This window comes from Phalacrocorax aristotelis, chromosome 20 (assembly GCF_949628215.1).
Source record: "Phalacrocorax aristotelis chromosome 20, bGulAri2.1, whole genome shotgun sequence".
NCBI lineage: Eukaryota > Metazoa > Chordata > Aves > Suliformes > Phalacrocoracidae > Phalacrocorax > Phalacrocorax aristotelis.
Genome location: NC_134295.1, coordinates 7,368,818 through 7,387,621, shown reverse-complemented (window position 1 = coordinate 7,387,621; position 18,804 = coordinate 7,368,818). Strand labels below are relative to the sequence as shown.

At 50.6% G+C, this 18,804-nt stretch overlaps 2 protein-coding genes across 4 annotated transcripts; both read right to left on the bottom strand.

Annotated features, from left to right (window-relative positions):
• Positions 1 to 1,023: 1,023 nt before the first annotated feature.
• On the bottom strand, positions 1,024 to 6,762 carry ADPRS (ADP-ribosylserine hydrolase). Its single transcript, XM_075114525.1, has 6 exons — positions 6,482 to 6,762; positions 5,338 to 5,434; positions 4,289 to 4,496; positions 3,995 to 4,179; positions 3,774 to 3,874; positions 1,024 to 3,220 (listed from the first exon to the last, which is right to left on the bottom strand). The coding sequence occupies exons 1-6, from the start codon at positions 6,723 to 6,725 to the stop codon at positions 2,928 to 2,930; spliced, it is 1,128 nt and encodes a 375-aa protein (XP_074970626.1). The 5' UTR covers positions 6,726 to 6,762; the 3' UTR covers positions 1,024 to 2,927.
• A 588-nt stretch (positions 6,763 to 7,350) lies between these two features.
• On the bottom strand, positions 7,351 to 13,781 carry TEKT2 (tektin 2). Of its 3 annotated transcripts, none has more exons than XM_075115060.1 (10): positions 13,704 to 13,781; positions 12,485 to 12,656; positions 11,982 to 12,107; positions 11,137 to 11,342; positions 10,433 to 10,576; positions 9,765 to 9,879; positions 9,248 to 9,355; positions 8,684 to 8,827; positions 8,362 to 8,441; positions 7,351 to 7,778 (listed from the first exon to the last, which is right to left on the bottom strand). In XM_075115060.1, exons 2-10 carry the CDS (start codon positions 12,638 to 12,640, stop codon positions 7,571 to 7,573), a joined length of 1,287 nt encoding a protein of 428 aa, XP_074971161.1. In that variant the 5' UTR covers positions 12,641 to 12,656; positions 13,704 to 13,781; the 3' UTR covers positions 7,351 to 7,570. The 3 variants fall into 3 exon arrangements, with proteins under 3 accessions (XP_074971161.1, XP_074971162.1, XP_074971163.1); XM_075115061.1 differs by lacking the exon at positions 13,704 to 13,781 and adding an exon at positions 12,964 to 13,051; XM_075115062.1 differs by lacking the exon at positions 13,704 to 13,781 and having other exon boundaries at positions 12,485 to 12,894.
• Positions 13,782 to 18,804: the final 5,023 nt, after the last annotated feature.

The following is an 18,804-nucleotide window of genomic DNA, read 5'->3' as shown; positions in this document are numbered from 1 at the left end:
TTTGCTTACTAATTAATATTCTTATGTAAGAAGGTATTGTGTGTTTCTTGTGATTAAGGAAAAGATTCCTGTCTCCAGAAATTCATTTTTAAAAAATTACGAAATCCAGACCCTTCCAGACTGGCAGTTATTAATTTGAGGAATTTAAGTCAAAGTGTTGGGGATTCCCTTTCCTTTCCATCACACTTTTTTTTTTGCTGTGTTACACATCCTTGCCCACAGCCAACCTCCGCATCCCAAGCAGCGAAAGCAGCCAGTTCAGCAGCACACAGAAGAAAAGGGGAATCGCCCGTAAGCAGATCACTTTCAAAGGCTAAAAGTACAAAGAATAAAGGGAAGAAAATACGTTTTCCCACCCGATCTCTTACCTGGAAGAGGAGATGTTACTTGTCACAGGTGAAACACTTCCAGCGAAGCCTGGCTGCCACGGCGACAGACTCCTTCAAAAGCTGGCTGTGGAGAACAAGCGGTTCTCCTGCTGCAAGTCGCGGGGGCACCCAGCACACTCCTGGGTCTGCACGACCATCGCTCGCTGGACTCCAGCAGCTGAACTCTCCACACGCTGCTCCTTGCTGCAAACACAGCCCGCAAGCCGCAGCCAGCAAAGGAAAAGGGCCTCTGCGGCAAACCTCCTGCAACGCACACGATCGACGCTTCCGACTCGCCCCGCTGTTAACAAGAACCACTATTCCTGGGCTTTTCCATCCTTCAGCCACCCCGTTCTGCTCACAGGCAAGAGTGGCCACCTCAAAGCAGTTTTTACAGCAGATTTCCAGGGCTAAAACTCACCCCAAATGAAGCACAAGTCTTGGCTACATGCAAGATGTCTCTAACCAGCACCGAACAACTCCACTCCGCTTTCTACAGGGAGATTTCAAGAAGCCATAACAAAGTAGTTTCAGATTGAACCTCAAAGTGCAGTATGGGATGGGGAGAAACAGCCCAGAGGTTTTCATACAACTCCTTGTCATTTAGTATGGAAGCACAACTTCATGACTTGAATGAAAAGACAGGAGCAGTGGCTAATTAACAAAGATAACGAAGTGATTTTATTTCTTTCCAAGGAAGTCAGAGCTAAATGCCTTAGTACACATTTAAATTCTGGCCTAAAATGAGCTTTTTTTTTAAAAAAACAGCTCTTCTGCTCTTCATGAGTTCCAAACATTTAAAATTATAAAGGAAAATATCTTCTTTTAAATAACTCCATTAATATGCTCACACCTCTGGCAGAATAATGTGAAAAACCTGACATTTTACATCTCAGATCTGCGGCACAATACATAAATATACAATAGACCAAAATTCCACATGTTCTGGGGACAAGAATTCATTTATACAAGGAAAACCCATTAAAGCACCACACAGAAGACTGGCACTTGAGGGAAGGAGAGTACAGGAAAAACTGGAACGACCCATCGCAGCCAGCTTTTCTACGTGTGGATGCAGCCTGACACACACAAAGCCACACGCCGATACCAACGGGGAGCAAGCTCTGAGCAGGGGGTCGCTTCCCAGTGTCACATGAAAAACTAGAGATTAGAGAGAAATACATTGTCATATTCAAATTTATAGACACTTCGACAGGATGACTGCTTGCCTCTTTCTTTCTGCTTAAAATTATTAGAAAGCTTTTAACCTTTTTAGACGTGGCCCACCCCAGCTGTTACTTCCTTTTGGACCAGCTCCATGGGGCAAAGGTTTTAAACGTGAAACTCCGGAACACAGCTTTGCTAGAATATTCTTGGCCACCAGTACCAGCTTCAAATGCACAAATTCTTTTACACTCTGATAAGTTCTCCCCCAATTAACGTACCTTTCCTTTTATTTTCAGATGATCCTTACCAAGTACAGCGTTTTAAAACCATGAGAAGTAATTCCTGCTTCCAGCTGAAGTAATTTTTGTCACTGACTGCAGCAGAACCAGGAATTCAATCCTTGTGTAACACTAGGTTTCACAACTATCTCTGCTCACAGATTTAAACAGCAACCTCACATACATAAGACAGGATTAAAAACGCAGGATGCAAGGACTGAGAACAAAGGAAGTGGCTAGAGGAGCTGCAGCAATGTGAAAGCCAGCTAGCTATGTAAGGGAACACAAAATGCAAGAGATCAGGAGGGTGCCAGGTGAATCGCAGAGCAAAGGACACCAAAGGAGCAGCAATTCATTACCCCCTCTTCCAGCAGTAACAACGAGCCAACTAGGATTCTGTCTGTGTGCACCAGAGGCCTTTCTCACAGTGCTGCTAGCAGTGCAAAGAAATCCCTTCTCCAATCTCTGGCACTTTTCATTCTGCCTCCAAAGAAGCGAACCTCCCGGGAGGCCTACCCTCCAGTGCCCTCACACCACGCGATGGGCAGTAACCCACGCCACCACGCAGGACATCCTCCAGGCTCCCCATGCCTCTGACAACTCCCACCCACACCCTTTAGCTGCTCAGCCGAGTGTGAACTGGCATTTTGAGAGGGGTGCGGAGCCTACCAAAGCCACTGCAGGACAGGTCACTAACAACTGAAACAAAGGCCACGGCACACAGGAGTACAGGAAAACAGCAAGAAAGTCCGTGGATTCAGACACCCACCTAGTAACCATAATAACCAAATGACATAATGGCATATGGGTGGGACAAAGCAACAAGCAGAAACCTTAGGAAACGCTGGACACTCCTGTACACTTCAGAGGAGACGCACCCACTGTCCAAGGTGCCGCATGCAGCCACTTCCCAGCTGAACCATAACTGATGGGTACGTCCCCTCACTTCCAAACCAGCTCGTGCTTCCAGCTCTCAACTCACAGCAGCAGGTGTCTTTCCCAGGTGGAGGTTCGCTGGCATCTGCAGGTGGTGCGGATCCGCCACCAGATTTCTGACCAGAAAAGCAGAGGTGACCACCCGCTTTGCCTTCAGAGAACACATTCCCCTTGGAGCTCAGAGCCGCTGGCAGTAGAGTTCATACAAGCTATTTGCCAGCTTCTGTGTCTCTTGAAAAGCTTCACAGCTCTGCTCCCAACTCGGGGGTATCTGTTCCTCCCCATAATAAGCCCCTGCAATGGCTCCAGCCATGGTAGCAATGGTGTCTGTGTCTCCGCCCAGAGAGATACAGTAGATGATGGTCCTTTGCAGGTTGCTGTAGTGATCAGGAATATCTGGGTCAGCTTCCATGCAGCGCAAGAAGGAGTAAATTGCAGTAGGGACAGACCGCAAAGCAGCAATGCCATTGCCTGTTAACAAAACCGATCATCTTCAGCGCAGCATAACACTTGTTTCTTGCTTCCTGCAGAAGTACCTTTTCCCTTCTAACTGTCACTTCCCATTGCCAGTTATTTTCAACACCAATATCCCTGATTTTATCATGTCAAGGTACAGAAGTTTGCATCTCAGACGAGAAACCTCCCCATAGTTTCCCAGTACTGCTCATATCTCGGACACCAACTCCCAGCTACACCAGTACAGTCTGGCAATACGCATCTACCCATTCCCATCCAACGTGATCTGACAGCCATTAAGACGAGAGATCTGAAAACACTAAGAAATGTTACTCATTCTTAGTTCTTATTAGCAAGACATCTTCCCACCAATACAAAGAGGGAGTCACTGGGTCAAGACTCAGAGCATTACTGACTGGTGAGCACAGGCAGCCTTTCCAGCACATTCTGTGCCTGACAGGCAGCAGAGGCTGAAGTGGCAACCTGGGGGAGGACACACAAACCAGGCTTGCTGAGTTAGTCCTGCTTCCAGCTCTTTCCTAATACTTGTAGTAAGAAAGGTACTTGCCTAATTCAAACAACACATCTGCTTTGGGAACACTGCTGAGCTCCAAAAATTCCTTTATTTTCTTTAGACGCCTTGAAAAGGGTAAATCCTCAAATCCCAGCCTGGAAAAAAAAAAACAACCACCAAACCAAAACCCCAAATGAGTACAATGAAGAAGAGAGAATGCAAAGAGCCAGAATAAACTCTACACAGCAGAGTTAGTGCTCCCCACAGCTACTTACGCTCGGGCATCGGTAAGAGACTTATCATCTCCCTCTACATCTTCCATGTGGCTAATGAGCTGCTCCAAGAAGGTCTCCTTGCTGAGCTCTCCCTGCAGGGCAAGATGCACGGCCAGGGCCTGCAGGATGGCCCCGTTGTAGCCCAGGGAGTTGGCATGGGTTAATTCAGCGCTCAGCTTCGCAAACTGCGAATGAGAACATATCATTAGCAAACCTACCTAGAGACCACGGCGAGACTTGCCTGACAGCTGGGACTCCCAAAGCTGAGGTGCCTGAAGGAGCCAAGAACGGTACCTTCTTAACATCCTGGACATCAGAATACACGAGCGAGATGCCTGCCACCCTCATGGCACCGCCGTTGCCATAGGAGCCTTTCCCATTAAACTGGGCTCTTGCTGGTTCAAACACATCACTGCACTTGGGGCTCAGGAGCTTCTTGAAGACGTTGACAACAGCCATCCCGTAGCCCCTGTTGGGTTCCTTCTTGTACTCCTCAGCAAACCTGGCGTGGGCAAGAGAGCAGCAGTTACACAGGGGATTAAAAATACATCATGCAGGATATTTGGTCTGTTACTGAAGTTTGTAAGGAGGCCACCGAATCAAGTGAATTAATAACACGTGGATAATTCAGTGACAGTCAGGGTTCAAGTGATTCAGTTCTGTAGGGAAATAATCCAGTTCCCAAAAATTGGTGTGAAAGGAGGAAAGGGTCTATAAACATCACCTTTCACAGCCCACTTTTTTCCCTCTGAACTTTGCCTTGAAATAGAAGCAAACTGGAAACATTTCTGTGGGTCACAACCACAAAGAAAGTCTTTTGTTTGAGTTCAGTGGAAGCGTTTTCTAAACAAATAAATGTTCTCCCTTAAGTGGAACCAAATGCTACCAGGGCTGCGGATTCAAAAGGGAAATGGATCATAAACAAACTGAAGCTAACCTCACTAACATTCACTAACTAAATTAAGGAAAGTACAAACATAAATAGCAACAAACAAACATGAAAGGAAATACTTCTGAGATTTGTAAGCGTTGCCTTCCACTAAGGTGGATATAGATACATGGCTGCAATACAGCGTGCCCCATCCTGCTTCATTTTAAAGCAGACTCTGAGCCCAGACTAAAGCTAGCGCTGCTGCACATTCCAGGACAGTGCAAAGCACGCAATAAATTACAGGATTAGCCATCGCTCTTTTTTTTTTTACTCCTCCACAAATTAACAATGGCTTTGCCTTAGCCCCTGTCCCCTGTCACAGAAAATTACAGCGATTGCTGAATCTTAAGCAAGTTTTGCCTTCACTAGTCAAAGTCAATGCCTGGCCTCCGAGGCTGGCTGCAGTCCTTACCTCTTGGCCATATCGACTTCGTCAAACTCTTGCTTGGCTAGCAGGGACTGCACCACCGACCTGCTCATGGCCGTGTCGTCTGTGTACGACAGCGTTTCTAGAACAGAGGGTCAAAACACAACGTGACCATCCAGGGTCAAACTCTCCTCCTGTCCTTCTCCGCTGTCAGCACTTCCCTACTCTCCAAGGCCTAATTATCCCTATTGCTGGAGGTAAAACATTACCAGTTCTCAGCGCTCTGAGCTCATCACTAGCCACAGTGATCACGGCAAAAAGGCACAGAGACATATATCCGCAGCAAAAGTGAGACAGAAAGCATTTCAAGATTAGTAAGAGACAAGAGAAAATGTGTGACATCCAGAGGTGCGTACGGACAAGCGAAAGACAAGCCTCCTTCTCAAGTTTACAGCGTACGCTGACAAGCAGAAGGAGAAAGCACGGCTGCATTTCTGGACAAGACTGTGACAAAATCAAGTGCCTTTAAGATCCCACTGGATGGGTTTACAGACCATCCTGCGCTGCTCAGAGCCCCAGCATGAAGCCATCGTCACTTGCTAAGAGTTAAATAACCACTCTTGTGCTTCTCTTGCTCTGGTCATTACCTATTTTTGGTACATCTGTTCTTGCTGACCCCCCTGCGCTGCAACACCCCGTTTCCCAGCATGCCCCACATCCCGGCTTCACTCTGGCACGAGCAGCACGGGCTGGGGAGGGCAAACCAGACATCCCCCCGCACCGGCCATGCGGGACAGCCCCGGGGGGGCCAGGGGCCGGCCACTGCTTCGCCCAGGTCATCCTCACCGCGGGGAGGAGGGGGCCCGGACCCACCGCGCGGCGGGCACAGGCCAAAGCGGGGCTGGGGCAGCCCCACGGGGAGGCGTCCCACGCCGAGGCGAGGGGCAGGGCCCAGGAGGGCCGCTGGGCCTAGGAGGGCCAGGACAGGGGGGCGCACCCCAAAGCCCGATGCCGGGGCAGGGCCCAGGAGGGCCGCTGGGCCTGGGGAGGGGGGGGCAGAACAGCGGGGGGGCGCACCCCAAAGCCCGATCCCGGGGGTGGCAGGAGCCGGGCCCCAGGCGGCGGGGCCGAGGAAAGGGGTGTGCTCGGGGCCCGACCCCCGTCCCGCTCCCCAGGGGTTTTCGCCCACCTCTGCGGGCGCTGCCGGCCGGTTCCCCCGCCTCGGCCGGCCCGGGCGCCGGTTCCAGGCCTCGGAGGAAACGCAGCAGGTCGGGTAACTTCACGACGCTCCTGCCTTCGAAGACGGCGCCCAGGCAGTCACCCAACAACGCCCCGGCCAAGCAGCCCCGGAACCGAGCGGGTCCCGGCCGAGGCCGCGCCGCCGCCCGCCCCGCGCCTGAGCCCGAGACCGAGCCCGAGCCCGCCGCCGCCATCTTCTCCCCCTTCGCCGCCGCGCCGCCGCCGCGGACAGCGCCCCCTGGCGGCGCGGAGGAGCGCGGCGGGCAGGAAGCACTGCTGTTCACTTACTATTTCCCTCCTTCGCGGAAAGCGGTGATTTTTTTTTTTCCCCCTCAATTTCTCATTATCAAAACGTAATCGGAGAGCCGGGAGTCCAATCCAGGCCGCTTTCCGCTGGGGGCGGTTACCGAGCATCACCTCCCCCCCTCGGGGAGGAAGCTCTGGTCCCGTCACACGTGCAATAACCCAGCTCGCAAGGACGAGCGCGCGGGATGGAACCGGTGAACCGGTGGCAGAACGCAAGCGCTGCCGTTCAGTTGTATCACAAGAGCCAGAACGGACGCCGGCTCTTGCTGGTGGAGCTGCGTTAGCTCCGCAGGGCTAGCAAGCACGGGGAAATCCCAACCCAAAACTTTTAACAATTAAAGCGAGCAGATTTGGGTCAGCGCACCCACGGAGCACATCTGGCACGCTGCCACCGTCGCACAGTCCCTTTGCAGAGTGCAGCCTTGCGCTTTAAACGACTTAAACCACTAAAGAGCCCAGATGGATTCAATCACCACGAAATGCTTCCAACACCGTCGGACGACAACTGCTCTTGGGGACAGACTCTTTATTGTTTATAACGCTCCTGGGAGCGCAGGAGGCCATAAACATCGCACAAGGGGACAGTTAGTTATACAACAAGCGAGGAGGAGGGAGGAGAGTTACATTATCCTAACACGACACAGATGTCTGCTTTCCTCGCTAACGGAACTGAGTCACTGGTAGCTTTCTCCCCGGCGCGGCTCGTGGCATGATGCTACCCGGCGCGCTAAGCTCACTCCAGCTGCCCGTTCTTCAGCGGGGAGAGCGCGCGGTTCGTGGTCCGGTTGAAAGTGTCAATCCTGGACACAAATTTCTCGGCAGGGACCACGAGCTTTCTCCGGCTCTCCATGCACTTGTTGTCCAGCACCAGGGAGTTGGCTTTGTGACCAGTATCTGTCCGAATGCGGTGGAGCTGTCTGTAAAGAGCATCCAAGGCATCCCTGGGAACAAGCAGAAGTGAGGAGGGGTTGGGTTCGAGCGCCACGTTAACCTCCCAAGTTGGACAGAAAACACCCAACTTCCCACTTTGTGGCAGCAGAAATATCCGTGCAGCATTTGCCTTTGTGCGAAGACCGAACCAGCGGATGTTTCCTGGTGCACAGCAGCAGCGTTGTTCGGGCTGTGAACACCAAGCCCGCGCACTGCTCCTGGAGAGCAGCACGGGGACGCGCGCCCCGGGAGCCCGTGCCAGCCCAGAGCAGTGCTTCTCTTTCTTCCTTTACTTTTCACCCATATTTTTTTTCCCCCTTTTAGAACTGTCTGTGCCTTGTTGAGGCCAGAGTCAAGCAGGGACCGTGGGAACCCCATTCACCCTCCCAGCGCACAGACCTCTCACACCTCGCACCCTGCTGCCCAGCCCAGCTCCCCACCAAGACCAAAGACTATTTCCACACCTGATCCGAGCCGACACGAGCCCCAGAACGCGGCTCCTGGAAGCGTGCCAGGCCTGGGGCCACACGTAGCCACATGCCTCGCATGGGCAACGCTGAGCCACTGCTCTGGCCCAGAGAGCGGGAGACTTACTGCGACTCTGCTAGCTTCTGTTTGAGCGCACGGATCGTTCCCTCCAGCTGGTGAACCTCATCTGTTAGCCCGTACTGGACCTGCGAGGTGGGGAGGGAGAAGGTGACAGCTCTTAGCAGGGCCAAAGTGGTGCTTTACAATGGCCACGATTCTCTCACTCCCTTTCTGGCCCAGCTATGACATTTATCTCCTTGCTTTGCTACGTGACTGCAGGATCCATTGCACAGCTCCTCTGTGGTTTCCTCCAAAGCACACCCACGTTTTCAGAGCGGTGCAATCCCCAGCCCCTCCTCGCAGGTAGCGTGCCAGGCGAGGCCGGTACCTGGTCCCGGCAGAGCTCCACACTGGGCCGATACGCGCGGGTCTCCAGGCGTGTGTGCGCCACTTTCACATCTTGCGTTTTCCTTCGAAGGTCTTCCTCCAAGCGTCGGATCTCCTCCTCCATCTCAGCAATTTCCTCCAAGGTCTACGGATAAAAGACATGTATCACGAGGGACAGCCGGGGATACAGACTGGAAAACAGCCCCTGTGCATCCTGGGCTTTTACTGTGCTGGGAATGGACTTTAAACAAGAGCTGGTGGGCTTCTGAGTACTGAACCCCTATGCTCACAGATGGGGCTTTCCACACAGACTGGGTTGCTGGTGGTTTATGGCCACAGCAGTTGAGGCCGGGGTGAAATACAAAGGCCAAAAGCTGTCACTGCTGCTGGGAAATGCCAGAGTTGGCAGAAGGAGGTAGGATGTCGCAGGGGTCATACACATGCCACTTAACAGCTCTGACGTGGAAACCATGCCCAGGCCAAGGCGCTTTCCACTTAACAAACAACCCTTTGGATTCGGTTCCCACCCAAGGCCATGTTCGATAACCAAAGAAGCAACATTTACATTCTGCTCTTGCCATTTCAGCTCGTCATAGGCTCTTTCCAGGTCTCTAATCCTCTTGCGCAAGGCAAACTCTGTAGCTACGCGCTGAGCCTCCAGCTCGTTGTTTATCTGAAGAGAGAACAGGCTGCAGTCACACACACTGAGGGTTCTCTGCCCAGCAGCGGCCAATACGACCCTCATGAGATGACCTCCTGTGAGGCTGGGACAAGCCTACGTGCAAAACCAGCTGGGCTGTGGCGGCTGCTGTGCATGCGCAGGTCACGCAGCCCCCTGTAGCCAGAAGGCAGGGAACAATGGACAGGTACGCGTCTTCCAGGTTGCTGAGACTGCTGCAAGCTCCGCAGCGGAACCAAGCTCCCCTTTTAAACCTGGAGTGCAGCTGCTCTCCGAGAGGCCCATGGGCCAACACTGCCTTTTCAAAGACTCCCCTCCCCTCACCACAGCATGCACGAGCCCGTTCTCCAACACTGGATCCAGAACTTCTGACCACCGATTCGCAGCCCAGGGACTGATGTACCTGTGCAATGGCAAGGCCTGTTGCTTCTCGCAGCTCAGTTGAGGCTTTCATTTCTGCCTCAGCATGCTCCTTGTTACATTGGCTGTTCTGTTCCCACTCATCAAGCGCAGTTGATCTGTGAATAAATCACCAGTTATGAAAATAAGTTGAGTGTTTGCAAGACAGTTCAAAAGGCACCGCCTGCCACAGGCCAAGAAGGCTTTGTGCAAAATGATCCAGGAATTCTGGAGGTCGCATCCTGCTTGATCTCACTGCACCAGCTGGAGATTGCTGTCCCATGGCTACTGCACCGAGTCCAAGATCCGCTCAAACCAGGACACCCCCAAACCACACTATGAAATGCCAGGCAAGTGAAAACGTGCAGCACCTCCCCCACAAGCCGTGCCAAAGACTGGTACCACGCTACTTTCTGTCACCTATAGCCAAGCGCCAGGAAGGCAGGGCAGCTAGCTTCCAGGGTTCTGCGGTGACAATTTAGGTAACTCCCAAAAGTCTGTGGCTTCACAATTCAAGAGCCACAACAAATCCCAGCAGCCAGCTCCTGTTCTGAGCTCTTCTCTGTAACTGCACCCATCAATCCAGGATACAGCATGGAAGGAAGAAGCACCCCAGGGTTCTTTCAAGCACCAGCATAGAGCTGGCCGCACAAGAGCAGGCTCTCTCCTTACCCGTCTGGGACCCGTGTTGGGTTGACCTTGAAGGAGATGTTGGGAGAGTTCACGCTGAGCGATAAGCACACGCGATCTATTTCCAACGCTTCCACCTTGCACCGGTGGTCACAGCTCAGCTGCTGGCGAGCTTCCTGTAAGAGGCTGCAGAAAGCAGGGTGGCAGTAAGCAGGGAGCACGCAGAGGGGTGAAGCAGCTCACGATTTCCGATGTTTTCATCACCACCTCGGTCATCTTTTTAAAATAAGTGATGAGCTCCTGCCCTCCCAGTGGACCAGGCCCACCTTGGTAACGCAGCACACCTGCTTTATTGCCTGCCCAGCTGCCCCGAGCTCTGTTCTGGTGGTACGCTGGTGCACGGAGCTGCCCGCCCTCCTGCAGCAGGGCAGCCACACATGAGGGATTAGGGCCTGGGAGCTTTAACACTTCCAGGTCACTGGTTCATGAACCAAGGCAGGTGGCACAAGATATCTGTCTGGGCCAAAATTTCCAAGGATGCTTATGAAAGTCTCCCTTGACATGCTCTCCCCTACAAACCCCCAAACTCCACAGACCTCGACAATAATCATGAGAGGCTCCTCTGCCCCATGGTAACTATGGCCTGGCCTGCTTGCCCACCTCAGCATGGCGTTAGAGGCACATCAAACTGCCGGAGCCTAGCAAGGAGGGCAGAGTACGGTCAAAAGCTGTCTCATTCGCCTCACCAGAGATGTTCGAAGGCTTCACTCACTCTCTGCTGCAGTTCTCTCTTAGCTTTGTCTATCACTTTCACCTCCTTGTGCAGTTCCTCCTCCACAGGGTCCCTCACCACATCGACGGCGCGGCGGCTCTCACGGAGCGTCAGGCACTCGATGGAAACGTCCAAAGGCAAGTTCTTTGCCTGGAGGGCACGTTCTGCTGCTTCCTTCACCTGGAGGAAGAAGCCAGCTGGGTGTGTGGGAGGGTCTCCTTCAGGGATGTGAGGAAGAAAGGAAGGGGAACCCACCAATACCCTTGTTAGGAGGGCCTCGCACTGCCTGTCTTTGCAGTTCCAAAACCTTTTAGCAAGTCTAGAATGAAAATTGCTAGAGGCAAACACATTAGTTCTCTACATCTGCTATTTGCATTGGGAAATCACACCTTGCTGGGGGCTAATGACTCCAGGAACAGCAGCCTCTGGGTTTAGAGCTAAAAGAATCAGAGAGGTGTCCCACTGCTATTCTCTACTTAAAATAAAACATTTTTGAATAATGGTGTCAATATATTTCCCGTTAACCTTCAGAGCTTTAAAAAAAAACAAAAACAAACAAAAAACTCAGCAAAAACCACAGCCCAAACCCCAAACATGAGCAAGCAACGCACAGCTCTGTAAAACGGCTTGGCTCAGCCAAGAGCACAGCGGCTTGCTTTCCAGGAAGTCTTTTCATCAGGTATTGATCTCAACGTATCTGTGATCAGCCCCCCTCAAACTCCATATGCACTTGCCCATTGCAGAAGACAAGCCTCAATTATTTAACGGCCCATACTGAGAGTGTAAGTTGATTTCCAGCCATCTGTCTTCCCAACATACTTTGGCTAAGGCATCGATTTCCACGTCTATGTCTGCAAGGCATTTGTCCAGGGTCTCCTTCCATCTGTTCACGCTGCTGATACGTTCAGCCAGGCGGGTGCAGTTGTCATGCTCATCCCATTTTGTCTGGAATGAGAGGAGAAACACCATTACTCTTTTTTAAATTGCAGTTGTGAATCTTGCTGAAGCCTTTCCTTGTTTTCACGATTGACTGACCCCTCGCAGGAGTACAACATGTTGCCATTTGGTCTAATATCCATCTACACAAACAGAGAGCACAGAAAAAAATACAAGTTGCAAAGGATGCGAGAATCACACCCAGGGATTTCATGACAGCACATGTGCATGATTGCACCTGGGTTTACAGGAATTAAATATACACAGTTAGCAGGTTCTGTAGAGCTAAAGCCTTCTCCTATTCCCTCATCCATACACCCAGGTCTGGACACTCTCCTGTACTCCTCTAACAAACCCAGCGGCAGCCAAGCTGCCAGAAGGCCCACCTGGTTGTTGGTTTCATTGCGGAGAGCTTGGGCTTCCTGCCGGACCTGGTGGGAAGCAGAACGCTGGCGTTCAGCATCAGCCGAGATAAGATGGGAGTTGGTGTGCCAGTCCGGCAAGGTGAACCGCTGTCCTGGCTTTACACTCAGCGTGGCCATCTCACTAAACAGGAGGCTAAATGGGAGCAGAAGATTTTTGTGTTTATTCATAGAAATATGCCAGAAATGGAGATGCACCCACAAACTGGAAAGCTCTTCAAAAGCAAAGCAGCTGGCACCTTGCCTAGTGCAGCCACACGTGTCCACACAACCGGGGAAACACCACAACAGGCAGTCAGAGACCCTCTGCCCTGGGCCAGGAGGAAAGCCCTGTCCACCTGCCTCTCCCTGGAGAACGGTGCTATTTGCAGAGAGGCAAGGAGCCTCTCACAGCACCATCTCTGACACGGTTTTCATTGAGCTTGGACAAAATGGCTGATTACATTACTGCTTCTGCTTTTGTTACAGCTGCGTAGGCTCAGCCCAGGGTCGCAGTCCCAGGGGACCTGAAGGCCTTGCAGGAACAGTGTAGTTTGCAGCCATCTTCCTTGCTACCCAGCACATCCCACAAAACTGGCAGGAATTACAGACCACTCAACAGGCTCAGAGCAGCTCCTGAGGAGACTGCAGGTGCCAAACAACCCATGGTCAGGTGGAGTTCTGGGGCAGACAGTTTCCCTGGCTCCGGTATACCCCGTGCCTGTCCCCCAGTCCTCCCGGGCACGGGTGCCGGGGACAGAGCTCCTTGGGCACAGTCATCGGCACCAAAGGTGGCTGGGGTGCTCCTGAAGGGAAGGACGCCCTGCAGGCAGGCGTCACGGCCGCCGACAGCGGCAGGGAAGGAACACAGGGCTGGAACACAGAGCTGGAGGGCAGAGGGGGAGGCTCGGCCCCCCGGGGTGGAAGGGGGGGAGCAGGGCCAGGGCTCAGCCCAGGGCTAGAAGGGGCCCTCAACCCCGGCTGGGCGCCGGCAGCCCTGAGGAGGGTGTCCTGGCTCCTCCATGCCAGGGCCCTGCTGCTCCCTCGGGGCCCATCAGGGGCCCGGCCCCTCTCCCCTCACCGCACGCCCTCGGCCCGGCCCGGCCCGGCCCCGCTCCCCTCACCGCCCGCACCCCCGCCTCAGGGCCGTTCCCGCCCCCGCTCCCCTCACCGCCCCGCCAGCCCCCGGCCCCGCTCCCCTCACCGCACGCCCCCGCTCCCGGCCCCGCCTCAGGGCCGTTGCCGCCGGTTGCCAGGCGGCTGGGCACAGCTCTGCGTTGTCGCCGTTAGTAGGGAACGTTACACCGTAAAGCGACACCAAACCCAGCTGCTGTGGTTGTTAACAACACCACCAGCACTATTATTAACATAAAAACCCAATAAAATAACCCACAATGTAGCAGCCAGTGCGTCCTGCCAGCAAGGAGCAGGTTGGGGGGTCCCAGCCCCAGCACCACAACCCCCCCAACCCCAACACGGTGTAACATGGTGTAACACACAGAAGCCATCGTGTGCCTCCAAAAGGCAGCAGGATTTGCAATGCCCACCTGACTGCTTCAAGACATTCTTCACCTTTTTTTTTTTTTTTTTTAAAATCAAGTGGCATTAAATCAAAGAGAAAAGGCGGAAAGTAAAACCACTCTCTGGCAAAGGTTTGCCAGCCGTGCCCAGTACATCCCTCCAGACGCCACCCGGCTCCTGGCCCCGCAACTCAGATCAACACCTCCATCTCCATCCCCGCCTGCCACCATGGCTTTGGGAATAAATTAAAATGATGCAAGTATAAAAAGAAATTAAAAGTATCACACATGCATTTCAAAAAAATTTATTTTTTCAAATGAATACGGTTTGTTTACAATACACCCAACTTGATGGTATCTAAAGCCAGCAGAGATCTGGTGACTGTTGTGTGTACTATACACAGTCGTACAGAGGTTACAATTGCCTACGAGAGGGAAGGAACAGTGAAAGAAGTTGACATTTTACTGTGCTGGAAAGAAAGCAACTCTTGCAACAGGTAGAAAATTTTGGCAAGAACAATTCATCTGGAAAGGGAGAACGGGCAGAGGACACCGCTTCTGCTTAGCAAGTACATCTCAAAACACGCCGACACATGGTTTCCCTCCCACCCACATGGTTGCAGCCCACATCCGCAATACAAATAGGCACACATGGTCAAGATGGGTAAGTAAAAATAAAGGCTTTTACCAGTTTGTTTGCCATCCGTCTACAATCTATTTGTGCAACGTCTCAAGTCACAGCTCTACCTTATTCTTGAAACCATTCCCTTTTGCTTTGCAAACCCCCAGTACCTTCATGGTGGGAACACGTTCCAGTTCCTGCTTAAACAATGGTAACACCAAAACGAGAGGGGAGCAGTTACCAGCATATGAGAAAGAGCAAGACAGAGACATCGAAGGGAATCTCAATCCACTGGACTGGTTTATTAGAATTTTATTCTGAAAAGGAATCCCAAACACCACAATATTCCCCCCCCCCCCCCCCCCGATTTAAACATATGGTATTAAATAAGCAAAATTTATATGCACGACATTGCTTCCAGCTGTCTCCTAAACAAGCACAGCTTGATCACTAGCAATGTTTATGGCACACACTACGCCACCTGAGCCACCTTCTCCTGAAGATACCTTAATACCCATGTTGGCTCATAACCGAATGCTACCAATTACTGTGAAAGCTTTAAAGTAATGCCTGCTGATAGACAATGTTCCTATCTACGATCAGACGCCTCCAGGCCACGTAAGCGGCCTAGTTTTGCTCCATGACAAGTGACAACACTATTTATCCACCAACAGGCTACCTGGGGAAGCTTAACTGCTTACACCAAGGGAAGAAACAAGAATATGACAGGCGGATCTGTACCCGGCAAGCCCGAAGCGCGTCGCCTAACCTGTGGACCGCAGATCTGTGTCACCGGTCATGGCAATAGCAGCTGGGCAACGAGCCTGGAAAATCAACATTTCAGACCAAAAAGTGGTTCTGCCAACGCTACTGCTGTGCTGAGGCTAGCTGTTCAAAACTGCCTGCAAAACAGACAAAATGCAACTTTCTAGAAGCAGATTTTTCTACAGGAAAACAACATTAAGTTGTCTCAAGGCTAGATTCCACACTGAAAACTGCAGAAATGAGAACACATTTTGATGAAGAACAGAAATCAAGTCCAAAGAAAACTAAAAACTATAGCCACAGGAGGAGAGTGATTTACAAAACTGAGTACCCAGAAGAAGCATTCTTCACTGCAAACTTGCCAGAAGTCAGAAGACAAACTTCATCTCTAGCAGTCTTTCTCTCACCAAGTTTTTTTTGTTCAATTTTCCTCACCAGTTAAAGAGCACTACTCAAGTTTCCACTTCGCTGGCACAGCGTCAGATTCAAAAAACTTCAGAAGATTCCTTAAATTCAGTGTTGCTCCAGTGGGTATTGCTTTGCTAATGTGTCCGAGTGAACACTAACCGGAAAGGCATAGATTTTTCTAGCAAAGAAACTGGTCTTCGATACACGTAAGAGATTTGCAAGTGTAAGCGTAATGAAAGTTTATTAGTAACTATTTCAATAGCTAATTTTTGCACACCTGTACTCAAATGGGTTGTGGACCTATGATTTATGGGCTAGTGTAGCCCTAAACTCAACATATATTAATATTTTACTGTGTTGCTAGAGAGCATTACAGTAGGTACTAATTTTCCAACTGCCAAATATGTTTGAAAGATCTATATAATTCTCAGCTATGTAAAAAAAACCCCAAAACTTTCATTTAAACAAACTCGCCCTCTGACAGTCTGTTTTGCAACAAATAGATTATCTTAAGAGAAAGCAAGAGGTAAACATCATGGGACCAATCCCAATGGCCTTCCTCGGGCAGAGCTGCGATGAGATGTAAGTAAAGAGCACAGGCTCACATCCGAGGCAGACTCCAAACAGAACCGTATTAACTGAAGATGCAAAACTTGCAAGAAGGTGCACAGGTTTGCGTCACGAATTTAGCACTTCCACAACATGGTTCATCGTCCGAACACCTAACAGTTAGCTCTCGTAGGGCGATTTAATCATCACAAGCAGATAGGGTGAGAAGTGAGGCAGAATCATTTACCCAAGGTCAGAGAGGGAACCCATTTCAGAGCCAGCGTTGACACCCGAGTTCCCAGCTGGATAACTCTTCAATATCTCAGAACTGCACAAAATATAACCTCTTTAAAAAGCTCTTCCATTTTGGTCTGAAGATCCACTTTTTTAGCAGCTTTAAGCCCAAACTAGCATCTAAGGACACAGGCGCCTACTTTTACGCAGCACGCTGTCTGCAACAGCCTTCCCTCCGCACGTGCCTCGGCATCAGAGGAGGGGGGTCTCTCCTCCCCTCACACCACTGTGCTAACTCCTTCCATGCCCAAGAGACCACACGATTTTGTACGCAGACATCACGGCCCTCAGCTGCTGGCAAACTGGTTCTTGAATTACCTGTGATGTGTAATCCCCACCTCCACGTTCCCACTTATCAGACCTCTGCACTGCTCCGACATTCACTGGACAACATTCTTTGTATCCTGACAGCCACCAAACGGGGGTAAGGGGGAAGAAGCAATAGTATATGGAAAGCTGCAGGAGCACAGTAGAGAGCAAAGACATTACCGGACGGGCGATATTCAAATAAAGGCAGAATTACTGATTCTCATTAGATGGACAAACATATCAAGGTTAAGTTTTATTTAAAAAATTGCAAGTCTACCAGGAAGTATGTTTATTTGATGACATTACTCTCCAGAAACCACTTATTTTTAAAAGCTTCTCCCCTCTGGGTAGTTCTAATTCACAAATAATTCAGGGCTCACTTTGATTAAGCAACTCGACGCAAAACCAACTCCATTCTGACCAAGGACTTCAAGCTTTAAAAACAGTTCAGGAAAAAATACTAGCCATACTACGAATGCAAACAGAAATTTTTCCAGCTTCTGTTCTTGATCAGAAAAAGGCACATGCTTGCTCTCAATGAGTTCAGGTCCGACGCAAACGGTTCGGGACACCTAAGCTAGTGTTTGTCGTTCCCATCCATTTCCCTGAAGGACTCGAGCTGATCGCAGCTCGCCTGACATCCACCCAACTCCTACCCAGGCCTTTATTTCTACGGGCAGTTGCTTTCACCACCGTCGCGCTACCACCACAGCCCTCACACCCAGAGCTGATCCACCTTCCACACAGCTACAGTGTCCTCGGCATGGCTAATTCTGCACAGGCAGCAGAGGGAGAGTCCTGCGTACGGGAACAGGGAGGTAGGTAAGAGCTGAGGAAGAGCAGAGCAACTGTAGTGCTACAGCAAAATTAACTCTACAACTGCCTGCTGCTGTTTTTCTGGGTAGCCAGGCACACTTCAGCGTGAACCGCGTGAAAATTGCAACCAGAAATCTATCAGAGCATCCATGCTTTATGGAGGGGTCAGATATTGCTCACAAAACCCCTTGGCTCTGTTGTTTCAAATAGCACCGATCTACTGCAACTTGTATCTGTTTTGAACCAAGTAAGGTAGCTTCAAGGTTTAGGTACAAAACAGAGAGTTAAGCGTACAGCTGTTACAGGCACTGCCACCTGCTTCTCAGCCCAGTCCTTTCAGGAGACGTGAACAGGCACTCTTAAAAAAAAAAAACACAGGAAAATGCTTTTTCCCCTCATGTATTAGTCTGAAGTAGTCATGTGGTGCCTTTTTGGGTTAACTGTGGACGCAAAGATACAGGTTCACAAGGCTCAAGCAGCATGAGATTTTTTCAGTATATTCAGCTTTTTCAGTATGAAGACAAGTTTCCTCCTTGCATTTTTTAGAGCTTTCAACTATTGGTTTAATAGCACAGTCACCGCTACCGCTTCTCCTCTTCATAAAGCACATAGCTGAGTCAGTTCAGTTTTAGGATGAATCCCAGCGTGATCTACTATGAGTAGCATCAATGACAGCAAATCCTCACTCTCAAACTTCGTGAGGAAGGAGGATTAATTAAAACTATCCACATGCACCAGGTTGTTGGGTTTTTTTGGTTTGGTTTTCTTGTTTGGTTTTTTGTAGTTTTTTTTATTTTTTTAAATTTGAAGTATTTTAGTGTCTACACCTTCAGCGGCTTATTAGCTTGTATTTAAATCAGATACTATAAAACATCATGCACCCTCCAATGAATGCAACAGAAACATACAGAATATTTCTACTGTAATTAAACCCATGTGTGCTACAGGTCATCATCACCAAGGCAAGACTTCTAGGAAGAGATCTCTGCCCAACAGAAACCAGCATCGTCAGACGCAAGCCC